Raw genomic sequence first — 21,660 nt, 5'->3', positions numbered from 1 at the left:
ACCCCAAGCCCCAGCCCTCAACCCCCAAGCCCCAGCCCTCAGATCTAAGCCCCCAAGCCCCAGCCTTCAGTCCTCAGCCCTTAGTCCTCAGCCCTCAGCCCCCAGGTCCCAGCCCCCAGCCCCCAGCCCCCAGGCCCCAGCCTCTAGCCCCCAGCCCTCAGCCCTCAGCCTATCAACTTCCTGCCCTAAGACCACTTCCCAGCAGGCCAGGACCACCCATCTTCCTCAAGTGCCTCTCCCCCTCCCCTGGAAATGACCCAGGTCACCACCTGTCCCCAGTGACTCCACTGTCCCTTCAGGATGATCACAAATTAACCCTGGAAGAGCTGAGCACCAAGTACTCCGTGGACCTGACGAAGGTGAGCGAAGGAAGCCGCTGAGGGAGGCCTCCCCTCCCCCCCCCCCCCCTCCCAGGACGTCAGTGGAGCTGGGAGTCGGGCCCTAACTTCCAGGTCAATGTTCTTACCCCTCCCCTCCGCCGGCTGAGTTCCAGGGCAGGGCGAGCAGAGTATGGCGAGGCCCCAAGGAGTTCAAGGGCAGATGAGAGGAGGGAGAATGGGGTAGGGCAGCGCTTCTCCAGCCTGTGTCCCGGGGCCCCTCCACGCTCCTACAAACTGTCAAGGCCCCAAAGAGCTTTTGCTCGCGTGAGTTATATCTGTTGATGGTTATCATATTCAAAGTTAAAACTGGGAAAATTAAGAGACACTTCCCAATTCGTTTAAAAACAAGGGTAAATCCACTCTATATTAGTACAATCGTTTTACGATAAACTGGTTTCCCATACAAGCAGCGTTTTACATTTTTGCGAACCTCTTTAATGTCTGGCTTTCTAACCGGAGACGGCGGGATTCCCATGTGTTTTCAGCATTAAATCTGTTGTGACACATGTCATGTAGCCTCTGGGAAATTCTACCATACACTCGAGAACAGGAGCGAAAAAGGTGAACCACGATTTAGCATTATCGTGAACAGCGTTCGACCCCCCCGGAAAGGGTCTCGGGACCCTCCTGGCCCCCAGACCACCCTTTGAGGACTAATAGTTTAACAGGAAAACCGTATACGTGGTTACCATCACTGCCCCTGCTGCTGTCACCACTCATACAAGGACCACAAATGAAAACCTAAAAGCCCTCAAAATAGAAGCCCTTCTTCGTTCTAGAACGTCTTCACGGAAAGGGTGGGTCTCATCTGGTAACCCGGGAGGTGTGCAGGAGACTTGTCCTGTTTTCATTCAAGTTGTATGTTTTTCCGGGGAAGTTGGGGAGTGGCCGGTGGGGATGAAGGAGCGTTTGTTTTTTAATCCTCTGGCGGGTTCTACTATTGTTTTCATTTAGAGGAAAAGGCACAGGAACTCACGCCCAGCCTCCAGCGAGAATCTATTCTTTCCTGCGTTTGCTCTCTTTCCCCCCATTTCTAAGTTAAAGAGCCAAAGCATGAATGAATGTCCCGAGGTTATCGACATAAGGTGGCGTAGCTGGTCATTGCGTTAGCCTTGCTCGTTATGTCACGAACAGTTGATAGTTACCTCCCCCTGGAGACGGGGTACCGTAGGGGAGGGACCCTTCTGACTCCTGCGGGAGTCCTGCCCCAGTGCCGGCCCAAGATACAAATTCAAATTTTTTGTGAACCGACCCATCAGCTAAAAATCCTCCCAATGTAAACGTGCTGATGGGAACGCCTGGGCGGCTCAGGCGTTGAAGCATCAGACTCTCGTTTTCGGCTCAGGTCATGATCTCCGGTTTCCTGAGTTCGAGCCCCGCGTCAGGCTCTGCGCTGACAGCACGGAGCCTGCTGGGGATGCTCTCTTTCCCCTTTTCTCTGCCCCTCCCCTTCCCGCCATCTCGGTCTCTCTCAAAATAAATAAAGTTTAAAACCCTGGGATGCTTTAAACACGCTAAAGGTTATCCCTTCTATCATGCAAATTTTAAAATCCCACCTTACCTAGGAAGAAATTCCAGGGTGGCCTTCAGGGAGCTTCCCCGGTCTCTAGACCCTCTAAAGGCGTCCTGGGGCTATAAATGGCACATCTGAGCCTTGCCTGAGCCTGCTTCTCTGTTCGCGGCCCTCCATTCTTCCCTCTTTCCTCTCCACACAGGGCCTTAGCCCCAAAAAGGCACAGGAAATCTTGAACCGAGATGGACCCAACGTGCTTACGCCGCCCCCCACCGTTTCAGAATGGGTCAAGTTCTGTAAACAACTCTTCGGTGGCTTCTCAATCTTACTGTGGATGGGTGCCATTCTCTGCTTCGTGGCCTATGGCATCCAGATGAATTTCAAGGAGGATCTTTCCAGAGATAATGTGAGTCTGTTCCACTGCCACCGGCCAGCCCGGTCTCTGCTTAGCCCTGATACTCTCCTGCTCCGCACCCTTGCCCTCTCGAAGGCCTCTGGCCCAAACCCCCGGTACTCCCAGGACTTTCTGAGGGAGCCCTTGGTCCTTAGGCTTTTATCTAGAAAGCTACTGATGCAGCTGCCTGAGAGGCATGGTTTCACCCCGAAACTTGCTCTCCTTTGATTATCCTCCTGCCTCATCATCAAAGCACTCTGCGGCCCCGTTCTCTTTGCCAGAATTTTGATCTCTTCACCTCCTTCCTCCTGGTCTCCCTCCCTTACCTGCCCCCCCCAGCCCAAGCATAGCCCAAGCATCCTGGGGTTCTGCTGCATCCTGCGGGCCTTCACGGTAGCTCAGGGCTCCGACTGAGACACCCTGCCTCAGATTCTTCCTCAGCCCCTCCCTGGCCATTACCCTGGCGAGCTGATTTTCTGATTTGAAGAGGAGAAAAAAGGGCTACTGATGAGCCCTGTGTATCCCCGCCCCCAGCTGTACCTGGGCATCGTACTGTCCTTCGTGGTCATCGTCACCGGCTGCTTCTCCTACTACCAGGAGGCCAAGAGCTCCAAGATCATGGAGTCTTTCAAGAACATGGTGCCTCAGGTAGGATTGGTGTGGGAGGATCAGGTGAGGGAGGCGTAGAATGTGCCCAAACGGGCAATCTTTAAGTCCCCGGAACATTACATCCTGCGACGCGTGAGGGAGGTGCGAAGGACGTTAGAGAGGCTGGATTCCTCAATGACCTGAAGGACAAAGGCCAAAGGCCAGCTGTGGGAACGTTCCAGGTTCCAGGGGGCTAAAGAGACAGGACAACTGAATGCAATACCTGGACGAGACCCAGTCCCGTGGCGAAGGGGCAAATAATGCGGCTGACGTACTGGGTCCCAACAAATAGGGGACTGACGCACTGGGTCTACGAACAGTAGACTGAAGTCTGGTGTCAAAGCGAAAGTTAGCGACACCGCTAGCTGTATCGTGGTTCTTCAACCTACTCATTCTTGAGCCGTGCACACTGAAAGGTGCAGGATAGAAGACCGCGACGGACGTAACGTACCCTCAGACGGTTTCGGAAAAGAAGTGCTCGCGTCCACACCTCGGTAGACACGGTGACCAAACGACAGAGCGAGTGGGGTAAAACGTTAACAGGCGAATCTGGGTAAAAGTTGTGCCGGTATTCTTAGTACCATTTTTATGCTTTCCACTTTCCTGAAAGTTTAGGTAATTTTCAAATTAAAAAAAAATGGTTTGTCAGCATCTGGAAATGACATGACAGCAGAAAGAGGTTCCTAGGCACAGAGATGGAGACTCGGAAAGGAACAGGCGCGAATTTCCTGACAGCACCATCATGTTCTGGTGTCCTAGCTCAGGAGATTTTTCCCCTTTGGTGTCAAAGTGAATTAATTCCTCCCGCGGGTAAGACTTCGGGGAACAATGTTTTGGTAAAATGAAGCAGGAGTTTGGAGACCATCCGTTCGCTTTTGCTGCCTAACTGGTCACCCCAAACTTAAGTGGCTCAAAACAACAAACGTAGCGTGTCCCACACTTCTGTGGCGGGGCTGTTCTGATCTGGGCTGAGCTGAGCAGTGCTGGACGGTCTCAGATGACCTCATCCCCATGTCTGGGGATGACTGAGATGGCTGTGACAGCCGGGGCCTTTCTCCGTTGACCTCTCTTCCTCCAGGAGGCGAGCTCGGGCTTGTTCAATATGGTGGCACGGGGGTTCCCGGTGACAAAAGGGCAAGCGCCCACGTGCAAGCACTTTTTTAAGCCTCTGCTTTGCATTATGTGTCTAATGTCTCAGGAGCCGAAGCCAGTGGTATAGCCAAGCCTAAGTGTAGGGATGGAGAGACAGACCCCATCTCTTAGAGACAGGGTCATCAAAGTCACATCGCAAAGGACAAGGATGGTAAGAATTTGGAATCTGCCAAAGAGACCTTCAGGTGTGATATGGTGAGTGACTGTGCAAGAAAGGGAGTCAGAAGGAAGGAGCCCAGGAACAAGAGGCTATAGGCCAGACGCAGGATGCGGGAAGCGGAAGGTTCTGGAAATGACCCAACACTACCTTCCCACAGCAAGCTTTGGTGATTCGAGATGGAGAGAAGATACAGACCAACGTAGAGAACGTGGTGGTGGGAGACCTGGTGGAGGTGAAGGGCGGAGACCGAATCCCTGCGGACCTCCGGCTCATCTCTGCACAAGGATGTAAGGTGAGGGGGTGAGGGAAGCCAAGGGAGGGAGCCCAGCATGGTCTTAGGGTGACCTTAGGTACTGGCCTGGATTCGGTTAAAGAAAGCACGATCTTATCATTCCGAACCTCGAGAAGTTACAGGTGCAAATTTGGGGTCGGAGACAATAGGTGCTGGTGTGTAAATTTGTTTCTCTCTGCAAGCCAACAGTGATGGCGTCGGTGGCGGATAAAGATGTGTCATCTTGCCAAAGGAATCTTTCTTCCCATGCTCACTTTACGACCCATCCTCCCTCCCATCCCAGGTGGACAACTCCTCCTTGACTGGAGAGTCAGAGCCCCAGTCCCGCTCCCCCGACTTCAGCCACGAGAACCCTCTGGAGACTCGTAACATCTGCTTCTTCTCCACCAACTGCGTGGAAGGTGAGCACGGCGTCATCAGTGGCCTAGATTCAAAAGCAGAGATTGAAATAAAGATTCCAAGAACCCTCTATCTTCTAAAGGCAGTAGGGTAGGTAAGAGCCAGTAAACGGGTGAGGCTCTCCGTCGCTCATGAGCTGCACGACCTTGGGGAAAGGTCAAAGCCATCGTCTCCCCGTTTTGCACCACGATGATACGAAGAGTCGCTATCCCGTGGATGTTTATGTGGATTCAACGCACAGAAAATGTTTAGCGCGAAGCCTAACACGTTGGAAGTGCCCTGCAGTCGTCAGCTAGTTCTATTGTGGCTGCTGAATAGACTGTGCTCTCTCAGCTGAAAATAGCACAGAAGGACAGAAAACTGTTGAGCCCCGCCAGGTCAGTCTTCTCGTGAGTTGAGCGCTAACTTCTCACTATTCCAGAAAGGTATCAGCATCGGAGATCCGAGTCACCAACGGTGCCACTCAACACGTTGGCTCTGCTCCTAGAATCTAAGACACGCTTGCGCAGGCAGTTCTGGCCAAGGGTGGTAATGACGGACTCAATATCATTATGTCGACCTTCCCCCTCAGGGAGGCCTGCAACACCCTCTGGAACACACTTGAAAGCCATTATTCGTGCTTAACAACAAATGTTTGGGTATCCAAGAAGTAGCTATTTTTTAATTGAACGCCTTGGACGCGCCAAGCGCTACAGATGTCTCTGACGCTGACAACACTGCACGACGGATAGTATCGCTTTTTTACACATGAGAAGCTCAGAGAAGTTAAACGCCGTCTCCAAGAGCACAGGTCGATAGGAAAGAGGAAAATCAAGGATTCTCCTGCAGGTCTGTCTCCCAAAGCCCATGCTCTTTCCATAGACCCTTCTCTGGGACAAAGCCGCCTACTGATCTCTCTGTTAATGAAATTATTTAATGCAAAAATGCTTTGGGGGCATCTGGCTGGCTCAGTCAGTGGAACATGCAGCTCTTAATCTTCGGGTTGTGAGTTCAAGTCCCACAAGGGGCATGGAGCCAACTAAGATACGATAAAGCAAAATGAAATAAATAAAATAATAAAATAAAATAAGGGGCGCCTGGGTGGCTCAGCAAGTTACGCATCCGACTCTTGATTTCGATTTCGGCTCAGGTCGTGATCTCACAGTTTCGTGAGTTCGAAGCCCGCATCGGACTCTGCGCTGACAGTGGGGAGCCTGCTTGGGATTCTCTGTCTCCCTCTCTCTCTCTGCCCCTACCCTACTCACGCCGCCTCTGTCTCTCTTAAATAAACTTAAAACAAATTTTTTAATTGAATTTAATTTAAATTGAAAAAGAGAAAATCCTATAACAGATGAGAGTAATTATAAAACGAAATAACCAAGAATCCCCCCAGAAAATAAAATCGACATTGAACCATTTTTAAATTTGGATCGGACAGAAAGAGCCAGGCGAGCCAGCTTCCTCCGAAAACACTGGATTTCAATTATTAAAATTCAGGAAAAGCTTTTGCTCGGGTTTGTCTTCCCAAAGTGGGTTTTTTCATCAGCAAAGCGTATGCCTCAGATGAGGGAGCAAGGGGGCGGTGGCATCCTACCCAGGAAACAAAGTTCCGGCCGGGACGGAGGAGACCACGGGGACCCAAGATGTGGCCGAGAGGGCGGAGCTAGGCCCCAGCAGCTCCTGACTGTGCAGCCGAGGGATGTCCACGCGGTTTGCAAACTAGTAGCCCACCTTCAACCTTGATCCCAGATCCTCACCTCCCGACGTTCATGGCCACGGCCCTGACAGGGCTGCAGGTACGGACGTCTGACTCTGGGTTCTCACGCATCTCCACGGGGCCCGAGCTGTCTCCCTGGCGACGTGCAGGGTCCGGAGGGGCCAGTCTGGCCTGGGATACAGGAGGCTTGCCCGTGGGCTCAACCTTCCCCAGCTTCGCATCAACCCATCCTGTCTCCAGACACGTGAGATTCGGTACTAAATCCCGCCTCTGCGGATGGACAAACCCACGAGGGAAGGCGTGCAAAAGGCGAATCGGACCAAACCCTGGCACAAAATGGATGTAGGTAGCGCCAAGCTCTACCCCTGCCCTCAAACACAAAGCCCTCTCGGTCCCCCTCAGTCATCTGAGTGTCTGCTTTGACAAGGCTCGGTGAATACCACCTACTCCCGCCCGTGTGCAGAGAGCCCTGGACGGAGCCAGTCTTCCCCGGCACCCCGGCCCCGCCCGCCGCCCTCGGGGTGGGACCCTGCTCTCAGGCCCACTCAGCTGAAGGGGACCTTGGAAATGGACCAGCCGCTCTGAGCCACGGTGTTTGTGGGAGCCGTCAGAGTCGAGCCACCCCTCCTGAGTCACGCCTATGAGTTTCTGTCGGTCCTTCTTAAGGCCAAATTCGTCCAGATGAAGAAAAGACAGAAGCGAGTATCTGGGTGCGTCCTATGTGCCCGATTCTGTTCCAAGCTGTTTCGTCACCTCTCATCCTCGCCGCTTTGTAGACGCTCTCGGCCCACTTTCAGGCTGAGCACACCTGGGTCTCAGAGAGGGTAAGGAGCTAACTCTCGGGCCGGGCAGCGACCACGCTGCAGAACTGAACTTCCGGCCGGAGCCCTGCTGGTTAGAAAACAGGTGCCGTTTCTAGAATACGCAGCTCTTTCTGGGTGATTCGGTGACTGTAGTGGCAGGGATTCCAGCCATTCTGGTAAAGCAGGAAAAAACCGTTTTGAGCCAAGAACGGGCCCCTCATTTCGAGCCACGTAGGTGAGGGGCCCGCATCCCACGGGTGTGGAGCCAAGCGTGACGTCCAGGTCCCCCTTCTGAGGCCAGGGCAGCGTCCGCGGAGCGAAAGCCCAGAAGCCCGGCTGTTATGACGGCTCCTCCCCAGCAGGGGTCAGGCTGGCTCCAGCCAGCAGAGCAGGGAGGGGCTCAGCGGAGCTGTTTCTCGAACTCCACACTGGGGCCACTGGGGCAGGATAATTCTTCGTTGTAGGGGGACAGAGGGGCTCTCCCGTCAATTGCAGGATGTGGCAGCATCCACGCCCTCGCGCAGCGACCTCTCCCACCCCAGATGTGACAGCCAAGGTGCCTCCAGACCTTGCCCACCGGCTCCTGGGGGCAAAATGCCACCGACGGAGGACCCACTAGTTCAGGGGAGAGGCCGATGATGGAAGGTAGGGCTCTAACAGAAGGGCGGCCACCATTCCTGGGGATCTAGACACTTTGCAGCTGCTGAGGGAAAAATAAGAAACAGACAGGCAATAGAAGATACTCAGAATCAGTGTAACAAAGACCTTTTATTTTTAATGTTTGTTTATTTTTGAGAGACACAGAGACAGAATGCAAGTGGGTTAGGGGCAGAGAGAGAGAGGGGGACACAGAATCCGAAGCAGGTTCCAGGCTCCGAGCCGTCAGCCCAGAGCCTGACGCGGGGCTCGAACCCACGAGCCGTGAGATCATGACCTGAGCCGAAGTCGGACGCTCAACCGACTGAGCCACCCAGTTGCCCCAACAAAGACCCTCTTCACGGGGAAGGCAATAAGGCAATGAAATGGGAGGACTGTGAAATCAGAGATTTTTCGGGCGAGGAGACCCTTTGCTTGTGTCAACTAAATGTGAGGAGAATACAACACGACGGCCTCCAGGAGGCTCTTGAGTGTCCACCTTGCTCCTGACAGCTGTGTCCTTGCAGGAACCAGGGGCAGCCACTTTCCCACCTCAGACTTCCCTGTTCCTCTGCAGGAACAGCCCAGGGTGTTGTGATAGCAACGGGAGACTCCACAGTGATGGGCCGCATCGCCTCTCTGACGTCAGGCCTGGAGACGGGCAAGACCCCCATCGCTGTGGAGATCGAACACTTCATCCATCTGATCACGGCGGTGGCCGTCTTCCTTGGCGTCTCTTTCTTCGGGCTCTCGCTCAGCTTGGGCTACGGCTGGCTGGAGGCTGTCATTTTTCTCATCGGCATCATTGTGGCCAATGTGCCCGAGGGGCTGCTGGCCACCGTCACTGTGAGTAGCCAAGGTGGAGGGTGGCGGTCTGCACAGACAAACCACCCCAGGGGTGGAAACCACTAGAAAACACAAGAAATCTCTCTTGCTGTTGAACCTCTCGAGGACAGGCTACCCCTGATGTGTGTACCGTTACCACCCGCTTTGCTCCCCAAAGGCACTGACTTCCCCCACCCGCATTTTCTGGTGCCTTCTCTGTTTTCTCCGTGAGTTGTGGTGCAGAGAGCCTTAGATTCTCAGTCGTCGGCAGTGAGTTCCAGTCCTGGGTGTACCGGCGGGTGAACTTGGCCAAATCACTGAACCTCTCCAGGCCTCAGTGGAATCATCGGGTTTTCTAGAGGAAGATTGACTTGGAATGTAGAATCTTACCGGAAAGGACTTCAAAGCCCATAGAAATCCAGCCTTTCAGCCGATGCTGAATATCTGGTGTACAATCCGTGGGAGATGCTGAGGATGATTCCTGGTCCTGGGAAGCCCGCCCCATCCACTCTCTGCTCATTTCATCACTAGGTTGCTGTAGCTGGATTTCACTGTGTTGAGCAGAAACAGGTTTTCCCGTTTGGTCCCAGTTTTCCCATCTGAAGACACACAAAACAAGTCAATTCTCTCTCCCTTCTACACGCTATGCTTTCGACTGATGGTACCCATCGTGTCCTCCTCAAAATCTCCGGTGGGAGATAAGAAATAATCCCTTTTCCCTTAGCCGTCCTTCACGTCACGTGGCCTTCAGGCCCCCGGCTTGCTGGTCACCCGTTTGGGGTTTGCCCTAGTTTACCGATATCCTTCTTAAAGTAGAAATGAGAATAATACCCAGGGTGTGGTTGGTTAGCACAAAACCTCAGGACCAGTGATGAGATGTGAATAGATCATAACCCCACGATTAGGATTCTGTACTGTTGTAGCCACGGCCTAAGAACGTATTCGTTTTTCAAACAACTTTGCCGCATACCTGACTTTCATTGAATTTGTGGTCCGTATAATTAATGTCCACAAAAATCGGATTTGAATGACTTCTCAAGTCTGCAATATTCCTTCCCAGTTTCATGATTCGCTCCGTGTTCTTTTTTTATAACTATTGGTCCAACCCCCCCGCACACACAGCATCTTATACCCCAGTGAACCGTTAGCTACCGACGTGGTCCCCAGGGAGACCGGACTTGAGAGAGACAGGGGGGGCCTGAACTCGATTTGGAGCAGGCCCTGCTGAATAGAAAAGACGAAAGGATCCTGGGGGAGCAGAATATTCCAGGGATCAGGCCATGCTCTACGTTACCCTGGTAGAGGAAGACTCTCTTTTTCCAAAGCGCTGCCGTAACGCGCGAACAAAATCCCTTCCCTGATTTCCTTTACCACGGCCCCAGATGGGATTCCCAAGGACTAGGTGGGAACGAAAGGAAATTAATTACAAAGAGTGACGATAGCAATACCAGCTACCAGATTTCCCAAGCACACCGTGGTGTGAGTGGCCGACGTCTTGTCTCCGTTGATCGTCTGCCCTCTTCGCGGCCTTAGGTGTGTCTGACCCTGACCGCTAAGCGCATGGCGCGCAAGAACTGCCTGGTGAAGAACCTGGAGGCGGTGGAGACGCTGGGCTCCACCTCCACCATCTGCTCGGACAAGACGGGGACCCTCACCCAGAACCGCATGACCGTCGCCCACATGTGGTTCGATGAGACCATCTACGAGGCGGACACCAGCGAAGAGCAGACTGGTGACTGGTGGCACCGGTGGGCCGAGGGTGCGGGGCTGGGGGTGGCGAGTGGGCCGCGGAATCTGACTCGGGGAAGACGGCTGGGCCCCGAGTGCAGAGAAGGGAGGCGCGGAGGAAAGGTGCGGAGGTGCCAAGCAGTGGGGCACAGAGCAGGATGGGGCTATGTCCCTGCTTTGCACTGCCCTGCCCCCTGCCCCCTACTCATGAGCCTCTCCTTCACCCCCCCCCCCTTCCTCCCCAGGGAAAACATTTGCCAAAGGCTCAGCTACCTGGTTCGTCCTGGCCCGAATCGCCGGCCTCTGCAACCGAGCTGAATTTAAGGCTAACCAGGAGACCCTTCCCATCATCAACGTACGGGGCCTGCGGGGGGAGGGGATGCCTCGGTGTCTGGGGCGTGCCCCGCGCCCTCCCCAGACACCTCTCTTCAGTGCTCCCCCCCAGGTCCTCCCCATCACGCCCCGCCCCGTCCCTGTGCCGTACCCCCCGGGCTTAGCGAACACACCCCGTCTCGGCAGCGAGCCACAACAGGCGATGCTTCTGAGTCGGCCCTCCTCAAGTTCATCGAGCATTCGTACAGCTCTGTGAAGGAGATGAGAGAGAAAAACCCCAAGGTGGCCGAGATTCCCTTTAATTCCACCAACAAGTACCAGGTACAGAACCCGCGAAGGCGGAATGGCGGTGGGGGTGGGCTCGTCGTTTGGAGAATGCCTTCGCCTTCAACCTAATCTCTGAACAGTAGAATGAAGACGGTGGATAGATAACCAGCATCCTCATTAAGAGGAAGGCTGGGGCCGCCTGCGTGGCTCAGTCGGTTGAGCGTCTGACTCTTGGTTTCGGCCCAGGCCGTGATCTCGGGGTTCGTGAGTTCGAGCCCCCCGTCGGGCTCTGCGTCGACTGCACAGAGCCTGCTTGGGATTCTCTCTCTCCCTCTCTCTCTGCCCCTCCCCACCTTGCTCTCTCTCTCTCTCTCTCAAAAAATACAAACATAAAAATAAATAAAAATTTTAAAAAAGGAGACGCTCACTGCAAGAGAAAGTGACAGACAGGTAGAGGAAAGGCGCTGGGTCCCACGCAGAGCAGGAGTCTCCCAGTCGCTTGCGAAAAGAGCAAGTCGGAAGTGTCCCATAGGTAGCGAAAGCCGCCGGGCGACAATCGGGGTCCAGCCTCGTGCAGCTGTCGGAGGCATCTCTGTGGCTCCCGCCAGGCTTACCACCGCGGGATAAGGCTGGGTTTGCAAGGCGCTCCCCGGTGGTGCCCTATTTCGTCCCAGGCCTGTGCGCAAGGACGCCAGGCAGACTCAGGAAGGGTGGTATTTGGAAGTTACTGGGAGCGCAGAGCCTGAAAGTTTTCCTCACAAAGCGGAAAAAAAATTGCAACTGAAAAAATAATAATAATAATAACAAAAGCTATATGGGGTTTGGAGTTTTTCAAAACCCAATTCCCCATCTTCTCACGTTGAACATCGAGCACGTAAGCGGTCAAGAAAGAGATGCAGAGTTTTGTGTCTCCGCTGGCTTTCAGCCAGCGTAACAAGATAGGTCTCCTGAGCCCAAACTGCGAACTTATTTCTACTTTTATCTGACGTTTAGTGGCCTCACAACCCAGACGGGGGTTGTGTGCCTGGCAGGGCCGGATGAAAGCCTGGGACGGCCAAGAGGTGGATGCCCCTTCCGCTGCACGGGTCAAAATAAAAGCCAAATATACCCACGACATTCGTTGGGACGTCCCACAAAATAGCGACTTGCCCCAAAACGACCAGGTTAGCGCCTTTCCTGAGCTATCATGTGCCAACGGCACAACCTTCCTCGGTGGTTCCCATGCCAGGTGCTCCCAGCCGGCCGAGCGAACGCCCTAACTGGTGGTGGCCTAACTCCAGCTCTGAGCGCGGCCGTCCTCGGCCCGCTCATCGCTTGCGGGGCGTGGTCTCTTCCTCGCTCTCCGACTAAAAGGAAAGGAGCGTCTCGGTTCTGATATTTCCAGACTTCTTCCACCTTCTGATCTGCCATTTTCTATCAAGATGCGATTTTCCCATGACCAACGGGCTAACTCATAAGTAGGTCATGCCGTCACCTCCGATAATCCCCCTAAATAGCGAACAAATGCGTATTAAGCCTTCAGAAAACCAAGCTTTTTAAACTGCTTACAGCTTTCTGTTTAGACAAGTTAAGGTTTTTTCCTCTTAACTGCTTAGGCATGCTTTGACTACAACTGAAAGTGGTAAGAAATATTGGAAAGTTTCTAATGGGATGGGTCTTTGAATAAGTTGGTTGTATTTTTATTTATTTTTTTTTAATGTTTATTTTTGAGAGAGAGAAAGAGAGCACAAGCAGAGGAAGGCCGGGGGGCGGGGCGCTGACAGCAAGCCCGACGGGGGGGCTCGAACCCACGAACCAGGAGATCATGACCCGAGCCAGAGGCGGTCGCTCAACCCACTGAGCCACCCAGGCGCCCCTCTAATGGGTTGGTTTTAACGGCATTTTACACACAGGCTTCCCACCGCTTCTCCTCTGGACGGTGCAATCCGGCCTCCTCTGCACCTGCTTATTTCCAGGTGCTGCTTTTGTGACCAGACAGGCTACTAATAGGGACTTCCTGGCTCGTAAGAGGAACCTCACCATAGTTCCTGCTCCCAGATCAGAGATCAAGAGAAGACGCAAAACCGAAACGCATCTAATTTCTCTCTCCTCCCTGAGTGTGGTCTCCTCAGTCACTCTTGAATATGCCCTTCCCTGTCCCCAGCACACCACACTGACCCCGACCCCAAATTTCCATTAGCCCCTGGGACTTCTCACGCTACTGGGAGAGGGGCAAGGGCATGACAATGACCGACCTACCTCTGGATGATGCTTCGTGATTTTCAAAGTACTTTGTACAAATGATCGGACCCTCGGGGGCGCCTGGGTGGCGCAGCCGGTTAAGCATCTGACTCCTGACGTCAGTTCGGGCAGGTCGTGATCCCACAGTTTGTGAGCTCGAGCCCCGCATCAGGCTCAGCCTCGATGGTGCAGATCCTGCTCGGGATTCTGTCTCTCCTTCTCCCTGCCCCTCCCCAGCTTGTGCTTTCTCTCTCTCTCCCAAGATAAATAAATAAACTTAAAAAGAGAAAAACAAACAATCTGACCCTCAAACAGCAGGTGTGAACCGCGGGGGTCCACTTCAACACCACCGGTTTTCGACAAACACAGCACGGTACTGTCCGTGCGTTTTCTCTTGTGATTGTCGTAACAGCGCTGGCTTTTCTCACGCTCACTTTTCAGTGGGAATACGGTATATCGTACATGTAACATGTAGAATATGCGTCAATCGACCGTTTATGCTATTGGTAAGGTTCTGGGTCAACAGCAGGCCGTATTAGCAGCTAAGTTTTAGGGGAGTCAAAAGTTCCACGCTCATTTGTGACTGTGGGGTCTCTCCTAAAAACCCGATGAAGTCGGCAACACAGAATCTTTTGCTTTTCATCAGAGGGACTAAGGTTTAGGAAGGTTAAATGGACTGACCCGAGGCCCTAAAGCATTCCTGCCGGCCCTGCGACCCAGGCCCGCGGACCCTACGTTTTCTCTCCTGTCCACTCCGCTGCCTCTGCCCGGCTCAACCTTCTGCTTTCCAGGCAGAGAGGAAGCAGAGACAGTGAGAGTCCTGGCCCAGCTTTCAGCCTCCAGTGGCGGAGAAGATAACAGATTTGTTACAGGCTGGATTCCCGTCAAGGACGCAGGGTGGGCTCGGCCCCGAGTCGGAGCTGCCCGGGAGGGAGCGGCTGCGCTGGGGTTTGGGGACCGAGGAAGTGGGAAGGGGGAGGGTGTGAAACGGGACTCTTTTCTCCTCCCCAGATGTCCATCCACCTGCAGGAGGAGAGCTCCCAGCCCCACGTGCTGATGATGAAGGGGGCCCCTGAGAGGATCCTGGAGTTTTGCTCCACGTACCTTCTGAACGGAGACGAGTACCCCATAGACGAGAAGATGAAGAGCAAGTTCCAGGACGCCTATCTGGAGCTGGGAGGCCTGGGGGAGCGCGTGCTCGGTGAGGGGCTGGGGAAGAAGCCTGGAAGGAGTGGCACCACCTGGTCGTGGCTCGGGGGGCGCAGAGCTGAGGGCGCTGGGGCGAGCGGGACGGAGACGGCGGCAGCTGAAGGACTTCCGTTCCCTCTGTCTCTCCAGGCTTCTGTTTCTTGAACCTGCCCACCACTTTCTCCAAGGGATTCAAGTTTGACACGGATGAGATCAATTTCCCCATGGAGGACCTTTGCTTTGTGGGGCTCATGTCCATGATTGACCCTCCCCGGGCCGCAGTGCCCGACGCCGTGGGCAAGTGTCGCAGTGCGGGGATTAAGGTAAACCTCGGACGGTCCCAGGAGTCGCCGACCCGTCACAACACGGCACAAGGGTAGAAAGCTCTGCATGGAACGGGTTCTCCGCCATCTTGGTTTACCTGAATTGATTTCGGTGTCCTTGAGCTCATGATGTTTAGTCGTAAGAGACGACCTAGTAGTAAACGGGAAGTTTCTTCTGTCGTGAGAACGCTGTCTTGCGTTGACCGTGAGAATCATCAGGGGAGCTTTAAAAATCTGATGGCTGGGGGCGCCTGGCGGGCTCAGTCGGTGGAACATGTGACCGTTGATCTTGGGGTTGTGAGTTCAAGCCCCACATTGGGTATAGAGGCTACTTGAATAAATAAATAAATAAACTTCAAAAAAAAAAAAATCTGATGCCTAGGCCATACCCCAGACCCGTTACATTGGAAACTCTCAGGGTGGGGCCCAGGCATCTGCATTTTTTAAAACATTCATAGAGATTTCCGTAGGCAGGTCAGTTTGAGGACCGGCGTCCTAGGACACGGCTGTGCATGTGACTCATCTGGGGCTTTTTCTGGAACGCAGGTGTTGATTCAGCAGGTCTAAGTCACCCTGAGATTCTGCACTGGTGACGGGCTCCCAGATGATGCCGGTCCGCAGGCCACAGTAAAGGTAGCAAAGTGCTAGAAGGGGTCAGGTCAATGTGCTGCCGGGATGGGCTGGGGGCTGGAGCAGGCGACGGCGAGAATGAGGTCATGAGAGCTGGGCCCTCGACCTGACGCAGGGCGAACAGCCGCGCTAACAGGTACACGTCCGGGGGTACAAAAGCTGGACACCAAAGTGAATCGGTCGGAGAGTGAGACACAGTCGCCGGGCACCCCCAGAGGTGGGGACTGTTCCCCGGCCAGGGGGTGCTCGGGCTTCAGGGCGGGGCTGCAGAGTTTCTCTAGTCCTGAGACGTTCTGTACCCCACTTCCACACCAAATTCTAAGACTCCAACCTGGGAGATTAGAGATTGGCACCTTTCCCGCTCCTACCTGATATTCCGGATCCCAGACGTGGGGGGAGAGCAGTTAGACAGAGGAGTGGGGCGGGGGGTAGCACTGGAGGTCTTTAGGGAGAACGAGATGCTCTCTGCAGAGCTGGCTTTATCTTAGACCTTTGACTGTGGGCAGTTTGTCAGAAGGCAGCTGGGCCATGCCAAGTTCAAGGATTGGTTTCTGAGAACCAAGGGCTGGATGTAGGAACTATTTTGAGTGAATTCCCTAGTGACTGCACACTGCTTGCGTGGGACAGTTCTCTGTAGTGACAGCCTCACTGCAGCACATCTGCGGAGGACGGCCACACCGACCCGAGCTCCCTCCCTCTGGCTCTCTGAGCTCCCGCACCATGCGATGGGAGGCACGTGGAGAAGGGCCCACTGGAGTTTCCTGAGCTTTGAGGCGGCCGTCGGAGTGGGGATTCACGCTGCAGGTGTGAAATGCATCTGGGGATCTGTGGGTCCCTTTAGCAAGAAGAGGGTCACAAATGCACCTGCAGGCAGGGAGGACCGAACGGGGGGACAAGGGGCTGACCGAGCCTGGGTGTCGTCAGAGCCCGAAGCAGGCGAGCCCGCAGCAGTCGGAGGCTGAGGCCTTGCTGCCTTCCGGGCCAGCCCGTGTTCCGGGCACAGATGGGCAGTTCTTGTTATCACTTCTTCTGGCCCCTAAGCTGCCAGGACTTTGGCCGACTTGGTGAGAAATTTTGAGTCATCCCCTTTCCCTGTAGGGAAGTGAAAGACATACATGTCACGCCATCCTCCGAGGAGGACAAAATGTGAGACGTACAGGGGGTTGCCCCGAAGGGTGGACCCTTTCAGGGTCGATTCCAAAACGGCGCTGATGCAGAGCGGATCGATGTTACGCGGCGGCTGACAGGGATCGGATGGCGGTCCCAGGGCAGCGAAGTTCTTACAAGGAAATGACGGCAGGGCCCATACTTCCCCAGGCAGAGCCCTGGGCTCAGGCCTTTGGAACTGATGTGATTTAAAAAACTTCAAGTGGGGCACCTGGGTGGCGCAGTCGGTTAAGCGTCCGACTTCAGCCAGGTCACGATCTCGTGGTCCGTGAGCTCGAGCCCCGCGTCAGGCTCTGGGCTGATGGCTCAGAGCCTGGAGCCTGTTTCCGATTCTGTGTCTCCCTCTCTCTCTGACCCTCCCCCGTTCATGCTCTGTCTCTCTCTGTCCCAAAATAAATAAAAAACGTTGAAAAAAAAAAAAATTAAAAAAAAAAAAAAAAAAAAAAAACTTCAAGTACCCCATTACATTTGCCACTCGTCGAGGCTGCATGGTTCTGTCACAGCCACGGAGTTGCCTTCTCCTTCCATCGGCGCCTGGAAAATCATGCGCCTGGAGGGCACCCGGGAGCCAGGAGCCGTGGTTCCCCGGACGCGGTCATTCTTTCTCCCTTCTCTGATGGCTGTTTGTGGAACGAGGGCTGTGTGCCAGGCTTTGCGCCAGGGCCAAACTTCACAAGGGGTCACGGACACGGCCCTCCCTTGCAGAGCTCACGGTGGCGCGCGGGGAGGTGGGCGCTCCCCATGGGGAGGAGGCTAAGTGCTGACATACGGAAGGAACAGAATGCCAGGCAGCTCGGAGCACAGGCGCCAGAGCTCTGGGGAGCAAGGGGACAGGGCCGGGGCTGGTACCAGGCACCCGCCAAGGGCTGGACCCCAGGGGAGGCGAAGGAAGAGGGAGCGAGAGGAAAAGCGAGGATCAGCACACACCTGGGCCTAGATGGTATTTTGCTAGGGCAGACGGATGATTCCAGACGTTCCTTTGTTACCATTTGTTCTCTGTGTAGGTGTTTGTCTTCTGAGCTTGAAGAAGCCGACCAGCTTCTGGAGCAAATTCAATGAAATTCTGAATATAGTAATGTGCCCAAATTCCCAGTTTATTCCTGGGAAACCTAGAGCCCAAACGGTTCTATGTTTTATGGTCTGGTGGTCCTGACCCAGTCCCAGGGGCGAAGCCACGGCAGCGCAAGGTCTCGGGGATGAGCTGCTAACTCCCCTGTGGAATAAAGGCGGTGATCCATTGGGTTGTGGGGAGAAAGGCAAAGGATCCAGGACTCCCTGAAGATGATTCTTCTCCTTTTTCCTCCCTTCCCAACCCAGGTGATTATGGTAACAGGGGATCATCCCATTACAGCCAAGGCCATAGCCAAAGGGGTGGGCATCATCTCTGAAGGCACTAGAACAATAGACGACGTGGCCGCCCAGCTCAAGGTCCCCGTCTGCAGCAGCATCGACCCCAGGTGGGACCCCTAAAGAACTCAGATCTCCCGTTTGTTCCCTCCATCCTCGGTCTGCCCCACCCGGATCCCCACTCACTAAGGTTCTTGAAGCCTCGTGCGGTAGGTAGATAGGACGTACGGGGTTTACTGACGGCAAAGTAAAACGTGATAGGGAAATGGCCACACGACCACATCGGTGAGTTTGCAGAAGGATGCAGAGCAAAGGGAGGGGCAGGCGGGAAGCAGGCAAGGGTGCGGTGTGTCCACCTGGGGACAGCGGGTGGCCGGGGACACGCGAGCTCTGAGCCCTCTGAACCGGCGTTTGGAACCCGTTCCCTCAGGGAAGCCAAGGCCATCGTGGTGCACGGCTCGGACCTGAAGGACATGACGTCGGAGCAGCTGGACGAGATCCTCAGGAACCACACGGAGATCGTGTTCGCGCGGACGTCCCCGCAACAGAAACTCATCATCGTGGAGGGCTGTCAGAGGCAGGTGAGGACGACGGGGGCGCCTCGGGGGGCCCCGCCCAGCCCAGCCCCAAACCTCCCCGGGCCGGGAGGAGACTCCCGAGAGCACCCTGTCTTGAGCCCTGAGACGGCCGCCAGTCGAGGCCCCCCGAGAGTTTTAACGTCTCAGGAGGAGCCGGAGAGGGAAGGGCCGGGCGCGAGGACCTTTAGAAACAAGCGATGACGGGAGCAGAGTGAGCTTTGGGACGGGTCCCGACGTGTCACAGTGGTGAGTTCAGCCCCTCTGTGCTTCGCCCAGGGGGCCATCGTGGCGGTGACGGGGGACGGCGTGAACGACTCCCCCGCGCTGAAGAAGGCTGACATCGGCATCGCCATGGGCATCTCGGGCTCCGACGTGTCGAAGCAGGCCGCCGACATGATCCTGCTGGACGACAACTTCGCCTCCATCGTCACGGGCGTGGAGGAGGGTGAGGGGCCACGCGGGCCGGGGTGGCGTCGGGGACGCTAAGCCGGCGCTGGCTTCCCAGGCCTCTGGACCCCAACGCAGAGCCGACGCGGGACCCCAGGCACCCGCGTGCCGCCTCGGCTCCCCTCAAACGCGCATTCCCCCTCTCTGGGGAACACGGGCCACCGTGCTTCGAGCGCCTGGGCGGGGAGGGGGCCCTCCCGTCTCCCTGACGCCCTCACCACCCCCCACAGGCCGCCTCATCTTTGACAACCTGAAGAAATCCATTGCGTACACCCTGACCAGCAACATCCCCGAGATCACCCCCTTCCTGCTCTTCATCATCGCCAACATCCCCCTGCCTCTGGGCACCGTCACCATCCTCTGCATCGACCTGGGCACAGACATGGTGAGGCCCAGCCTGGAACCCGGCTCGAGGAGCTCCCGGGAGAGGGTCTGGGGGCAGGAAAAGTCCGTGTTCAGGGTGAGGGACAGAGCTCGCTCAAGTGACTTGTGAGTTTCCTCCTGAACTTCGCGTCCTTTGTCTCTCCCACCCTCCAGGTCCCGGCCATCTCCTTGGCTTACGAGTCAGCTGAAAGTGACATCATGAAGAGGGCCCCGCGGAATCCAAAGACTGATAACCTGGTGAACCACCGTCTCATTGGCATGGCCTACGGACAGATTGGTGCGGCCAGAGGAATGGGGGGCTGGGGGTGTGGGGAGCGGTTGCACCTGCCGGGCCGTTGGAGTCGGCTCCATGTGGAAGTCAGGGAGATACTTTCATGACAACAGACCGTGCTGGGCCCTGGGAACACACAGAGCCACTGAGCTCTGATCTGCCCTTGACTTCAGAGTCTAGCCGAGAAGGAACACACGTACATCAAACGATAGCACCTTTGCAAGTGCCAAACAACGAACACGCATGGGACACGCGACAGGAGAACAGAGCAGGGGGCTCACGAGTCAGGAGGACAGTCAGGGGGACCCTGTGGAGGAAACAAGACCCGCACCCGCTGTTAGAAGACGGCAGGCGTCAGCTGACGTTACAGTCAGCTGAGGGGGTCAGGGGAGGGGAAAAGCACATGTCTGCCAGTTGAAGAGTGAATCGGCAGCTTGGGGGAGCGCGTACTCCCGAGAAAGGAGCGGTAGACAATCAGGCTGTAGGCACAGGTCGCGTGAATCCCGGAGCCAGCCTCGAAGGACACTTGAGAGCCGTCAGAAGTCTTTGCTCTGGACTTGCCAGTGGAGCAGGCGAGGGATGGACAGGGAAGAGACTGGGGACAGGGGACATCTAGAAGAGGAAACACGTAGAAGCCGCTAGACCCAGGAGCTGCTAGGTCTGAGTCCCGATTTCGCCACTTAGTGCCCATGTGACCCTGGATGAGGTTAGAATCTGTTTTCCCCCTGACGAAGAGGTAAATAATAGTTTATCATTGTGGTGAGAATCAACGTCCACAGGGACTCCGTGCGCAGCCCCGCAGCCGGTATGCTAACCCTGACATCCTCTATCGCCGTGGCCAGGCTTGGGGGACAGAGGTGTTGACTCAGGGACAGGCAAGGGGCAGGCAGGGGAGGCTCGAAGAGAGCACAGGACCTGATGAGGGCCCGCACGAGAGAGGAAATGGAGAAAGAGGAGTCCAGCGCTCTCTCGGTGGAAAGGGGGAATAAATCCCCCCCAAGGTCCTTTCAGTTTCAAGATTATACAACTCAAAGATGGCTCTGGGTTAGAGCCCAAAGGCAAACGTCAGGGCTTGGACACAAGTCCGAGAGAGATGATGGGACCGGGTCACTGAAAGCCAGCATCTCCGGTGTCAGAAGCTCAGACACACACCAACCCAGCTAGGAGCCACTCCCGGCCACCACCCCTTCCATGGTCTGCCTTGTGAGGTGCTTCTCTGAAGCAGCTTCCCCTGTCCTGTGACTCTGCCATTCACAGGGATGATCCAGGCTCTGGCTGGCTTCTTCACCTACTTCGTGATCCTGGCCGAGAATGGTTTCAGACCTTTTGATCTGCTGGGCATCCGTCTCAGCTGGGAAAACAGATTCCTCAATGACCTGGAGGACAGTTACGGACAGCAATGGGTGCGTCAGGGGGTCGGCCCTAGAGAGTGACCAGTGAGAGTGGGCCAGTGAGAGTGGAGAAGGGAGGCACCAGACAGACGGAGGTGACGCCTCATCTCCAGTCCCACATGACCCCAATCTCCAATCACGTCGGCAAAGGTCCTTCAAGTGACGACTTGGCGTAATGGCTTGATTTCTATTTGTTCCTGCTGTCTGTCACCTGTCCTTACCTTCCTGCATCTTTTGGCTTCCTTAGTCCTGGAGTTCTTCCTCCTCAGATCAACTTTTCGAGGCTGATTTCTGTTCTTCCAGGTTCCAGCCATCATTGGCCCAGAAATGAGGGCTGGCTCTTCTCTCTCTGTTCTCTCCCTCCCTCTGCGGGAGTTCAAATAATATGATTTCAAGTCTGAAAACCTATTTGCTTTGTCTCCCCCTTTCTCACCTTTCTAAGCTTTTAAACCCAGAGGATGCCTCTCTGTAGTAGGCTTCCCTAAAAC

General features: G+C 55.1%; 1 protein-coding gene across 3 annotated transcripts in view; it reads left to right on the top strand.

The window, feature by feature from the left end:
- Positions 1-21,660, top strand: part of ATP1A4 (ATPase Na+/K+ transporting subunit alpha 4) — a 28,213-nt gene that overhangs the window by 1,593 nt on the left and 4,960 nt on the right. For 2 of the 3 annotated variants that reach the window (XM_078440814.2, XM_078440815.2), the window contains exons 2-18: positions 300-359; positions 2,096-2,299; positions 2,822-2,935; positions 4,405-4,539; positions 4,823-4,940; positions 8,651-8,919; positions 10,432-10,630; positions 10,872-10,981; positions 11,146-11,280; positions 14,458-14,647; positions 14,785-14,957; positions 18,072-18,211; positions 18,532-18,682; positions 18,956-19,124; positions 19,357-19,511; positions 19,664-19,787; positions 21,039-21,184. In XM_078440814.2, the coding sequence (XP_078296940.2) occupies positions 300-359; positions 2,096-2,299; positions 2,822-2,935; positions 4,405-4,539; positions 4,823-4,940; positions 8,651-8,919; positions 10,432-10,630; positions 10,872-10,981; positions 11,146-11,280; positions 14,458-14,647; positions 14,785-14,957; positions 18,072-18,211; positions 18,532-18,682; positions 18,956-19,124; positions 19,357-19,511; positions 19,664-19,787; positions 21,039-21,184 (2,592 nt within the window). The remainder of the gene's footprint in view (positions 1-299; positions 360-2,095; positions 2,300-2,821; positions 2,936-4,404; positions 4,540-4,822; positions 4,941-8,650; positions 8,920-10,431; positions 10,631-10,871; positions 10,982-11,145; positions 11,281-14,457; positions 14,648-14,784; positions 14,958-18,071; positions 18,212-18,531; positions 18,683-18,955; positions 19,125-19,356; positions 19,512-19,663; positions 19,788-21,038; positions 21,185-21,660) is intronic. The other variant, XM_078440816.2, reaches the window with a different exon arrangement.

The sequence above is a fragment of the Panthera onca genome, chromosome F1 (assembly GCF_046562875.1).
Source record: "Panthera onca isolate mPanOnc1 chromosome F1, mPanOnc1 haplotype 2, whole genome shotgun sequence".
Classification (NCBI taxonomy): domain Eukaryota; kingdom Metazoa; phylum Chordata; class Mammalia; order Carnivora; family Felidae; genus Panthera; species Panthera onca.
Note: the sequence above shows the minus strand (reverse complement) of the source record. Positions and strands in the feature narration are given on the sequence as shown.